A 12,211-nucleotide genomic window follows, 5' to 3' on the forward strand; every position below is an offset into this window, starting at 1 on the left:
TGCTCTGCACAAACTATGGAAGGACACCGAAAGTTACTAAGATTTCAATCTGAGCTTTGCATTATAAACACCTCCATCAAAAAGTTATTTTGTAATCTTGAATCAGTATTGTACAGGAAAGTATAAAATGTTCACAAGTCAGGTTTTACTAACCTCTGCATTCCAGAATAAAATTAAGATTATAAATGCTTTTTTTTTTTTTTTTTTACACAGAATAAATAGTGTAATTGGAGAATCATTGTTTCCTCTACACAGCTATAATTCCTTTCAAAGATGCTAACACTTCAAATTTCCTCTCTCCACACTTTCAAGCAATCTCTAGGTTTATAGACACTGCATTTCCTAAGCGTTTCCCAGATTGCATACAATTAAGTTCATAAATATGAGTCATACAGCAAAAGGAAAAGAGATGGTGCCAGACTCCTAAATCAGAACCTAATACCAGAGTAGTTTCAATCATACTGCCTCACCAACAGCTCTTCCTAACCAATACCTAATTTTGCTTCAGGTTTATGCCTGTGTCAATATATGCAAAATTTGAATGCATTCACTTAGACATCGATAAACATTGTTCACACAAACTCTTCTCTTTATTTATAAACCAACATAATTTATATCTGGTGATGAAGAGACTGAATTCATTCCACCTACTTTTAGGTTCTTAAATGTGGTGCCAAGATAGGATCGCTCTCCTGCAGTCCCTGCTACCCTTCACCATCCTCCTGGAAAACATTTTCTCACTGATTATAGAGTAAGTTTGCACTGTACAAACGTATAAACTGTTTACTAATGTAGCACTCACAATTAAGTACAATGAATTCAGGCTCCCCGCACCACCCCAATTACTTTAAGTGTGTCCAAAAAGACAAAAGGCAAATATTGCATTGAAACAAAACGTATTCTCCACAGACAGCAAAACTGAATTTACTTTGTATTTGGGAAGCCTGTTTTGTAAAAAAAAAAAAAAATATATATATATCTGCAGTGTCAGGTCTTTAAGTGACTAATGGTTTCTTCAATGCATACTGGGGGGCAAGCTTAAAGGAAAAAACATACATGCATATATATATATACACACCAGCATAACAGTATGATTATTCATTAATACCTAGCTAGTTTTGCTTCACAGCTTTACCTGAAGAATATGGTCACAAAGCTGAAAGTGAGAAGCTCATAGATATCTTCTAATTTATTTTTTATTAAAACACTGTTTAATTATTTTGGTTCTCTACTGCTTAATCCTAATCTATTTGATGGCAACAATTCCCCATAAATTAACTGCTACTTTTTCTAGGATAAAATGACAACCTTTTTCTAAGTCAGCCCCTTGTAGTACCGTACTGCCAAGAGCTCTTTCTATTTATTTTTCATCTGGAAGATCATTTAAGACATTAAGTTACAAAGACACACCTGAGTCTCACCCAAAGACACACTGCAAATCCCTTCAGCAGTGTGATGCACTCAGAAATATCCTCAAGGAAGGCAATGCCACATAATGCAGGATCACACATGGAATACTCCACAGTGTCAGGTATCCAAACTTCTGAAGAAGGTGCTCTCCTCAACACATGTACACATACAGTTGACTACAAAACTAGCTTAAAAATCTTGTCTAAAGTTACTTGTGTTAATTTGGTACCTAACACACTCTTTCTGTTCTCCTCAGAATAATAACCACAATCATTAGCATCAGTGACCACTACTGGTACCTCAAACTGGAGGACAATAAACCTTTTCCAGGAACCAAAAAGCACTATGCAACCTCGTTTCCATTTCTACCTCATTTGCTATATAGGATATGTGCTTTACCCCTTCATCCCCCACTCTGTTCTAGGATCCCAGGATAATCTTATGGAAAATTCAGAGCAAAAATATTGTATTTCAGGACAGAATTTATTTTCACTACAAACCATCCAGCAACAGGTCTGAAGGAATTTCTGGATCCTCAGAATTTCCAAGTGGCTAAATTTAAAAACAAGAAACATGCAAAATGAATTTGCAAAAGTATTCATGCAAAATGCTTCAATAAAAGTTTCCATCAAAGTCCGCTAATTCCAATTAGCATGCAGAACTATAGATATCACCAATCGTAACATTACCCAGACTTAAGACACAGCTACAGCATTTGATTGACTGCCAGAACTTTTGGATTTGGAAACCAAACACAGGCAGCAACAGCTTCATGGCTTTGGAGTTTAAAAAATGAAGCAAATTCCAGAGGCCAGCAGCCGCCTAAGCAAATTATGTGTGTCCTACAAAAAAATACAGCATTGCTACCAAATATAATTGCCAAATGCGCCAAAAAGGGTCAACCACAGTAGTAAGGCTCCAGGCAGCAATTATTTTTGTGTGTACTGAAAAATAAATATAAAAAGCAACACTAGAATATGCAATGAAGGCGGAGTGGAAAGGCAGTACATGGAAGAAAGCTAACTATTTTTAAATATACGCAATCACAGCCTACCTTTTTAGACCCAACAACAAACTCACAGGGCAGTATGAGAGAAGAAGGAAAAAAAAAAAAGAAAGGAACAAAAAAATTAGAAAGACAGAGAACAGAAAGAAACAGCCAAATACACATACTGAGATATCATAAACTTTGATAAATCAGTGAACAAATCCCATCTACAATACTGTGTAGAGAAAAACACATCCATAAACAGAGCCCTCCTTTCTCATCACTCAACCATATTAAATGGATGCCTTACCAGTGTAAGAAAGAACCTAAGACACAAACTGACGCAAACAACATTAAAATGAGCTTATCTGAGTAGATTTATAATCATACATAAGTATGTTTATTTTTTTAACTGAAAGCAAAAATAAAATAGAACAATTAAACAAATGGGATTTCTGGTATTTCTGGCAAGTATGTTTCCTAGTTTCAAGTTTGTTGGACCTCTGTATCACCATGAGAACATGAATTTCCTTCTTTTTAATTAGTCTTGTGGTCTTTACAAGTAACTGTCAGGTGCAACTGATTTTACAAACTTTTTCAATTATCCTCAGCAGCCATGTGGCCACACAAATATTTTACCTAATTTACTGATGAAGAAACAGAAAGAAAAATTCACAGATTTGCCAAGATCACTTTGTTGGCTGAGTGCTCTAGGAATTCAACCAAGGTCAGACTCCCAGTCCCACAACTTCTATTTAACAGGAAAATCTTTTTTAAAAATTTCTTTGGACTTAATCCCATTAATTTTTCATACGTTAAGTTTTCTACCAGCCAAAAAAATTATTCTAAGCCAATAATATAGTGAGTTTGTGTATATTGTCATCTCAGTACGAGTTCTGGGAATGTTGTCTCTTCTGCTCATTATAGTAGCAACTTGCAAAAGACAAAGATCAGCTCCACTTTTTCTGAGAATTATCTTATTAGAAATGCAGATAATTCATCCTCCTAATTTATGAACTCTGCATCTTAAAAGAAGCCAATCACGTTGCAATTTTTATGCAACCAAATTAACAATTGTCTTACTAACCAGGTAAAAGAGAAGATCAGTTCTGTGTATCTAGTCTGGATCATAACAGAAGTATTAACCCTAATATCTTCACCAAATTACTTGCAGAAAAGTCTCCTTTAAGATACAAAAGAAGTTCAGTAGTTTTAATTAGTCTTCAAATCACGTGATCATAATTCCTATGTTCCATGTAACTTCTTAACATATTTTCCCTTAACGTATCAGCCCAGTTCATTAGCACAAGGTTACAGCTGCACTCTAATAAGACCTTTGCTACACACCATGAAATTAAACTTCGATTTTAGAAGTTACAGGAAAAGATACGTGTATTTAGTCTAAGTGAACTTAGGCTAATGTGCAGCTATATCAGCAAAGACACATACTCTCTATTATAAGCACAGAAAACATGCCTTCCACCTATTTAATGTAGAGTATTTGTGCTTTTTAACCAGTGAGTTGCACACTGACTGGGTGGTCCTGATATATTACATAGCAAAAATATTTTAACATGGTTGGGAGATATATATATATATAAAAAAAAAGAGTAAGTAGACTTTCTTTGCCTTTAACACTTTAGAAGTTTCCACTTACTCTAGAAAAAGCTGTTTCATTTGCCTCAGTATCTCAATAATGTGGTAATTTTCTTTCTTTAAACTCATGCTGACAGACTCAAAACCAACAAAGTAACAAAAGTTATTCTACCATATATTCTCATATGTCCTCCATGCACTCAGACAACTTTTACCCCTCCCTGCACAGAATTTTATACAACATCACATCTTACAAGAACAGAAACTGGACTCTGTCAAAGGCGGTCCTTTCTAGCCATGTATCTCCCCGTTACGACTTAATGCAATGTTTTCCCCTGTCACTGCAAAAGAGAACATGCTAGAATAAAAACCTTTTATTGCAACCCAAGTAATAAAATGCCATGTACTACCATTTCACATCTAAAGACTTAGGCTTGAAAGTGTAGGTTAGTTTAACGAACTGAGCTTAGTTCTACTACACTTCATGGTCCTGAACTTCTGCTAAAAAAGATGCATCATGCTACATGAAAGGTGCCTAAAAAGGTCCTTGTGCAGAGCAGCTCAGGTACACTATGCACATGTATTTCTAACTCAAGGACAACTCCTTTTCTGACATTTACTTGGGATTACATAAATTTCTCCTTTCTGTTACAAAACTCAAAAATATTTTAAAAAGCCCATGCATTTAGAGTATTTTCTTACTCATCTTTACATCATCATATGCAAAATACTAAACTGAATATAAAGATCTTTTAATTCAGCTTGGTTATGCTATTCATATATAAATCCTAAGTTTTAAAACAATCAGAAGTACTAACTAGCAAAATAAGGCTACAAAACTCTCTCGCTATTGAACTGAAAGAGGAGGGATTACAACATTTTAACACCTTTTCTTCGAGCAGTTACATGCAGCAAACATTCAAAGTGTATCCATTGATCTAGACTGACTGCAAAACTATTTGGTATTCAAAGCACCCAACACGGTTGTATGTATACCTGAACCAGTGATTAACTCTGTATAAACCCGTACGTTTACACAACCAGGGTCATACACTTGCCACTATGCAAAGAACTCAAGCATCATACTAAATCTTTTTCAACTCTTAAGTGCAACAGCATAAAATACCTTCTTGGACACGTGTGGACAAACGTATTGCCTGTTATTCAAGCTCCACACCAGTTCAGTACTTCACAAGAAATACTCAGCCACTAGCTACAACACAGCCACTGGTCATAAATAAATAATTTAAGCAAGGAACTGACTTCCAAAGTACAATTTGGAAGCATGCTATTTGGAAGACATAATTGAACAGCATAATTAATTCTGATTTTGAGATTCTTGGCCAAAACTCATAGTTTTCTTAGCTAACTGGAACAGGAAACTTCGGTGATTACATTAAACCAAAATTCATCCAAACTGAGTAATTAAAGCTGAGATTCTAAAAGGGCTCACGCAGTCTACAAAACTTTACCGCCAGTGCAGAGCACAAAGAACAGTAACAACTTTAACCTATTGCTAATGAAAGTTGAATAGTGCAGGGACTAACCAGAACACTGAAAAGAGTAGCTCGAACGGAACAGCACATCAGAGCAAGTTCAACTGCTCACCAACAAAGAAAGGTACTGATGGTCCTTCAAGCAACCGGAGATAATTTAATGGAGGGCTTCAAGCTCTTTAGAAACTTAGAATTCTTTATTCCAGTATATCACATTCTTATCTAGAGATTCTGAGGCTAGGACTAACCATGCAGGCAGAGCTGATGTATATGACCAGAAGACCTGCCTGCACAGCTCTGGACAACCCTGCCTGGATACCTCTGAGCTTTTACACACAATAATGACTGCTGGAATCCCTAGTAGTAAAAAAAGTAGTAAAAAAAGACAGATGTGAAAGATAGTATTCCCACCTGATGGGAAGCCCTATTTGTCTTTCCCAGGACAAAAGGAAGACAGTTGCTTTCATCCTTTGGATTTGACTGCAAACAGGAGAGTCAAACAGATTTTGCACCTGCCTGGAGCCAGCAAGCCAGAATTACTAATCCCTAATACAAGAACTACATAACAAAGCTGAAAGCTGAGCATGCAAATGATTAGGAAGGAAAGATGTGGGGGGAAAAGAGAATGCCAGCAACAACAACAAAATCTTTAACATACACAAAACCAAAGAGAATAGTTGTGAGAAAAATGATAGCAAAACAAGACGGGTCAAGAATATCACAGAATTAAATAAAAACAAAATACAGCAGAAGTTGAACTCAGTCACCAAAATAAGTGGTCACTATTTGATAGGATGAAAAAGTAGACAGAGGCTGACAAGGGAAAAAAAACCAAACTACACATTATGTAGGATTAGTCAAATACTACTCAACAAAACATATTTTTTTTTATTTATGTTAACCGAATTTCTTTATTAATACTGTGTATCTACAAACCATTTGAAGCTTCCCAGCAAAAAGTCTCTTCATAGCAGTATATATCAAACCTTTCCTGTGACTTCTTCCCACTATTTGATTAGCCTCATAAATTTATATATATATATATATAACTCAAAACATAAATATGGTCACACTAGAAATTAAGTCTCTTAAATTACAGCAGACATACATAATAAAATAGAGGCACAACCTTTAATGAAACACAGTATGCTTTGTCCTTTCTAATAGGCTTATTCTAAAGGCTAGCAATTGTCACAGACATTTTTTCAAAACCTGTGAGCTGACAACAATAGCTGCTTACCTGCTATCGGTGTCCAGACCTACAAAATCCTTCTTCTCAAAAGGAACACAGAGGAGCGGGATCTTGTCTCCAGATTTATCAGTGGCTCTGTCAAGCCGCTTAGACTCCAACACTATGAAGAGGGATTCAATAAAATCTTCTATCCTCTTCTCCACGGTTTCACATTCATCATAACTGGGATAAAATGCCACATCTGTGCGGGGCTGCTCTGCAATCTCTCCTTGAAGCCCAAAGACAAACAACCGGGAATCATAGAGAGTAGAACCATACATTTCCTTCTGAAGATGGAATTTTTCAAAAGTCTGAGGCCAGTCCTTTGCAGAAGAACAGTCCGTAATAGTTATCAGCCCCACAACTTTCCGGTGTGTCTGAAAATCCCCCCACTCATTGTTCTCTGGGGGATAATGGTGCCTGTAACGGATATACAACACACGCTGAGAGTCACGCACGTTTACTTGACTCACTGCTGAAATTCGCTTGTAGATCCTGAAAAAGCTCTCTTCGGGTACAATGCCAATTGGCTGAACCACAACCAGGAGAGTCTGATGATCCTCAGCACACTGCATGTAGTCAGGAACACTCATTTTGCACCAAGTGCAGGCTGGTAAAAGAAAAACTTATATTATTTTTTTAACATTCAGAAGTACCCATGTTGCCAAATCAAACCAGAACTTTGATGCCAAACACTCCTACCTCCTGTATACATGTGCTGCGATACTAATACTTTCACCATTCTACTAAATCTTCAGTCACACAGCCTCCTGACAGTTACACAGTGCACAGGAAGTGTTTTTAGTCACGTATCAGTACGGCCACAAAAAGCTGTAAATTACGTTTTTCCAACCGAATTTCCAACATTCGGTGTGCAGCTACACAAGCCAACCTAACACACGGGGCAGCAGTCTCTCCCTACCACAGAATAAAAGCTTGCCAGAGCACCACCTCAGAGTAGATGTTCTTTGAGGCTCTCCAGTCTGCCTCCACAACATGCCGCAGGGAACCACGGAAAACTGCGTAAGGTGGGAGGTAAACCAACACCAAAATGGCACGACTGAACTTTACACAGCTGTCAGTGCTCACACATGGCCAGGCAGAGGAAAATCAAGTCCAGAATACATTTTTGAGAAAAAGTGAAGGCATTTTCTCAAAACACACACAGGTTCATCAGAAGAACCCGGCAATATTTTCTGCTTCTATATTTAAATATTTAGAATTCCTTCTCCCCTGAGCTATCTAAAATTGGTTACTGTACTGCAGCTGCAAAGTGCTGTGAAGCTTAAGTGAAGACGTGCATAGCTATGCCTTCACACCCCCTCCGAGCCCTCCTGGACCACACAGATCCCTTGGTGGATTTCAGCTCCAAAGCACCCTCTAAAACGTACATTTAGCAAAGAGAGAGAAAAAAAAAAAAAGCATCCACCCCAAAACCCCCAAAGAAACAAAATAGTAACAACAACAACCCGCAGCACGCTTTAAACCAGGGGTCCTCAAACTTTTTGAACAGGGGGGCGGTGCGCGGATGAAGTGGCAGGCAGTCATCTGCGGCTGCTTGGTTGCCCCCGCCCCCAGCCCCCGGCGGGGGTCTGTAAATACCGGGGGCCGGATTGAGGACCCTGGGCCCCGCGGGCCGTAGCTTGAGGACCCCCGCTTTAAACTGACGCTGCTGGTTTTACCAAACAGAACGAAGAAAAAGAGTTCCGAGCGCGGGAGCGCAGGTGGCCCAGGAACAACTGGCTGAGGACGAGGGGCTCCTTATAACCACTGACACTGCCAGGACCCGCTCATGTAAACCCCCTCTCCCACACCCCGCAGCCCCGCGCCCTGCCCCCGCTGCCCGTCCCGCCGCTTCCGACTCAGCGGGAGGCCGCGTCCAGCCGCAGCGGGCGGGCTGCTGGGCGGGGAGCGTGGGGAGGGCTTCGGCCCCCGCGGCCGCTCTGCCGGGGCACCGCCGCCCCGTTTCCCCCCGTTATCCCTCTCCGCGGGTAGATCCTCACGTCGGGCGCAGCGAAGTTTAGGAGGGGAGAAGAAATAAATTGTAAACCAAGAGACAAGCCCAGAGGAGGCGCGGCGGCAGGCACGTACGCCCCGCAACCCCGCGCCCTGGGAGGAAGTGGGGTGAGGGGCAGCGTGAGGAGAGGTGAGGCCCAGGGCAGCGGGGGAGACAGTCTCTCGGGAAGACGGGGGACCGACCTCCTCAGGGCCGGAGCGGGCTCTGGGGTGGGTAACGCGGGGAGGGGGGGGGCACTCACAGCCGGGACAGGAACCGCCCCCGCCTCCTCCTGCTGCCGGACGCGCGGGGCGGGCAGGGGCGGGGCGCGGCGGAACTGACGGCAATGGGCGCTCGTGGTCCCGCCCCGTGGGGAGGGCGGCGCATGCGCACTCGGGGCAAGGAGGGGGAGGGGGTGGGCTCGCTGGGTGGTCGGTTTCCCGCACGCCGCACGCGCGCGATGCCTCACCTGGTGTTTCCTCAGGGACTGCGCTTCTGTCTGTACAGTCACGGGAACATTCAAGAGGAATTCACTAAAAGGAATGAGCATCAGCGGGGCGGGTGAATTCCAGCTGCCAATATCCGTCCCTACTGCCTAACTGAAAACTTCAGGGGCTCAAACACTTAGCAGTGGCCAACAGTCAGCCTTCGTAGCATGTCCAAATCCTGAAATCGGTCTTCGGTCTCTTGTAGCTTCAAGGGCAAAAATCTTGAAGACTCTGGGGGGAATTTGCCTTGCATGAGAGTTAGGCTGCTTGCGTAGTGGAGGATATGGGAACTTCATGAAGTTCGACGAGGTCAACGGCAAGATCCTGTATGTGGATGGGTTGGTGGAACCCCTGGTAACAGTACAGGCTGGGGAATAAGTGGATTGCAAACAGCCCTGCAGAGAAGGAATACTGTAGGGATACTTATGGATGAAAGACTGGATGTGAGCTAGCACTGTGTGCTTGCAGCACAGAAAGTCACTTGTACCCAGGGCTGCAGCCAAAGCAGCGTGGCCAACAGGTCAAGGGAGGTGATTCTCCCTCTCTAATCCACTCTTGTCAGACCCCACTTTGAGGGACTGCATTCAGCTCTTCTTGCAAGCCCTCGCTTGCCAACTTTGCTACTCAGCCAAAAAGTAAAAACTGCTCTTGGCCTCAGTCTGCAAATGCTCTTGCATGGGCACATTCTCAGACTCTATTTTTCCAGTGCAGGTGCATGTTGGAATAGAAGGGAGCATGTCATGACTTTAAGTAATGGCACTCCAACAAAATAACTTCAATAGATTTTACAGGTTCTTAAGACTTTGCACTTAGATAGAATCATAGAATTATTTAGGCTGGAAAAAACCCTTAAGATCATGGACTCCAGCCTAATATTAACCCAGCTCTGCCAAGCCCACCACTAAACCATGTCCCTAAGTGCCACATCTACATAGCTTCTAAATGCCTCCAGGATGACTCAGCCACTTCTCTGGGCAGCCTTTTCTATGCTTGACAACCCTTTCATGGAATAATTTTTTCCTAATATACAATGTGAACCTCCCCTGCTGCAACTCGAAGCCATTTCCTCTTGTTCTCATCACTTGTTACTTGGGAGAAGCGACTGACACCCACGTCACTACAACCTCCTTTCAGATAATTGCAGAGAGCAATAAGGTCTCTCCCCCCTGAGCCTCCTTTTCTCCAGGCTAAACAACCCCTGTTCCCTCAGCCGCTCCTCACAAGACTTGTGCTCCAGACCCTTCACCAGCTTCATTGCCCAGCTCTGGACATGCTCCAGCACCTCAACATCTTTCTTGTAGTGAGGGACCCAAAACTGAACACAGTGTTTGCAGTGTGGCCTCACCAGTGCCGAGTACAGGGGGACAATCACTGCCCTGGTCATGCTGGCCACACGGTTTCTGATACAAGCCAGGATGCCTTTGGCCTTCTTGGGCACACTGCTGGCTCATGTCCAGCCAGCTGTGAAGCAGCACCCCCAGGTCCTTTCCCACCAGGCAGTTTTCCAGCCACTCTTCCCCAAGCCTGTAGTGCTGCATGGGGTTATTGTGACCCAAGTGCAGGACCTGGCACTGCTCCTCATTGAACCTCAAACAATTGTCTTTGGACCATCATTCCAACCTGTCCAGACCCCTCTGCAGAGTCTTCCTACCCTCAAGCAGACCAATGTTGCAGCACAAGCAAGCTATCGGGCTGTAACAAGGCTTTCACCATCAGTCAGATTCTACCATCTGAGCTGTTTCTCCTTCCTCCAGAGCTCAGACCACAATGTTCCTCCTCCATCCAACCTTTCCCCCCCATCCTCTGTGCTATTTAACTACTTAGCAGGAATGAGCTACAACTGCACATCATCCATGTCAATCAACCCACTGCTTTGGAGGCAAGGCCACAGGTGCGTATTATCAATGCTAATAAACCCACTGCCTTCACTCCTCTACAATTCCCCCTTTTTGATTTTAACCAAAAAGGCCATGTCTATCATCCATTGTAGGGCGCTTGGCAGGATGTGTGGGAAAGGCTGTTCAGGCTGAGTTAAGAAGGCACAAAGCTGCATCTGATTCAGGCTCCGTATCAGGGTCACCCGGATGTTGTGACTCCCCTCTCAAGGGGTCTGTAGAACAGCCGGTATCTGATGTCCTCTTGTCAGTTCTAGGATCCAAAACAGGCTTAACACACCTAGCGGGAAGCCACCGCGGCCCTGCATCTGTGGAGATGCAAGCATACCCACATCCCCAGGTAATTAAATCCAACAGGCCTCTCCATTTTCCCGTTTGTAGGTCTCGCATTAAGACCTTTGCTCAGATAGGAGGATCTCCTCCCTGCAAAGACAAGAAATGCAAGATAATCACAGGACACTCTTTCCCAGCCAGCACAGTCAAATAATTCAATGCGTACACAGCTTTCCATAGACGAGCATGCAGAGTTTCAGAACCCATTCCCCCTTTTTGTTTTTCAAGAAGCAATTTTAAAGTATGATGAACATGTTCCACAATGGCTTGGCCAGTCGGAGAATGCAGCATACCAGTAACATGTTCCACCCTGCGAGAGGTAAGGAACTTGGCCATGTGTGCAGATGAATATGCTGGTCCATTGCCTGTCTTGAGACGCTTTGGAACCCCCAGAGCAGCCCAAGCCTGTTGAAGATGTGAAATGGCGTCTAGATCCTTCTCCCCAGTATGGGCCGATGCCCACACAACTTTTGAGAAGGTGTCGACAGAGACATGAAGATACTGTAAACAACCAAAAGAAGGTTTGCCACAGATCCAAGAACTGATATCCGCGTGTATTGACCCTTTGTGGAAATGTCAGTTCAGGATCCAATTGCTGACACTCTGGACAAGCAGCGTGACGGATTGTGCATCTGCAAAAGATACTTTAAATTGACAGACCAGTGCCCGAGCCCCCTGATGAAAAAATTGATGAGACATGAGGGCCTGTCATTTTAAATCCAGCACTGGAGGAGTCCAAGCGGGAGCTGCAAGAGTGTCAGCACAGGCATTTCCTTCA

The 12,211-nt window shown here is 42.7% G+C and overlaps 1 protein-coding gene across 7 annotated transcripts in view; it reads right to left on the minus strand.

Annotated features, from left to right (window-relative positions):
• TRAPPC9 (trafficking protein particle complex subunit 9) overlaps positions 1 to 9,078 on the minus strand; it is a 508,634-nt gene extending 499,556 nt beyond the window's left edge. For 3 of the 7 annotated variants that reach the window (XM_056330199.1, XM_056330198.1, XM_056330200.1), the window contains exons 1-2: positions 8,725 to 8,901; positions 6,731 to 7,331 (exon numbers count right to left, since the gene is read on the minus strand). In XM_056330199.1, coding sequence (XP_056186174.1) covers positions 6,731 to 7,314 — 584 coding nt within the window. In that variant the 5' untranslated portion in view covers positions 7,315 to 7,331; positions 8,725 to 8,901. Of the gene's footprint in view, positions 1 to 6,730; positions 7,332 to 8,724; positions 8,903 to 8,979 lie in introns of those variants that run through there. The other 4 variants (XM_056330195.1, XM_056330194.1, XM_056330196.1 and 1 more) reach the window with 4 other exon arrangements.
• Between the last annotated feature and the right edge of the window lie 3,133 nt (positions 9,079 to 12,211).

The sequence above is a fragment of the Falco biarmicus genome, chromosome 3 (genome assembly GCF_023638135.1).
Source record: "Falco biarmicus isolate bFalBia1 chromosome 3, bFalBia1.pri, whole genome shotgun sequence".
NCBI classification, from domain to species: Eukaryota; Metazoa; Chordata; class Aves; order Falconiformes; family Falconidae; genus Falco; species Falco biarmicus.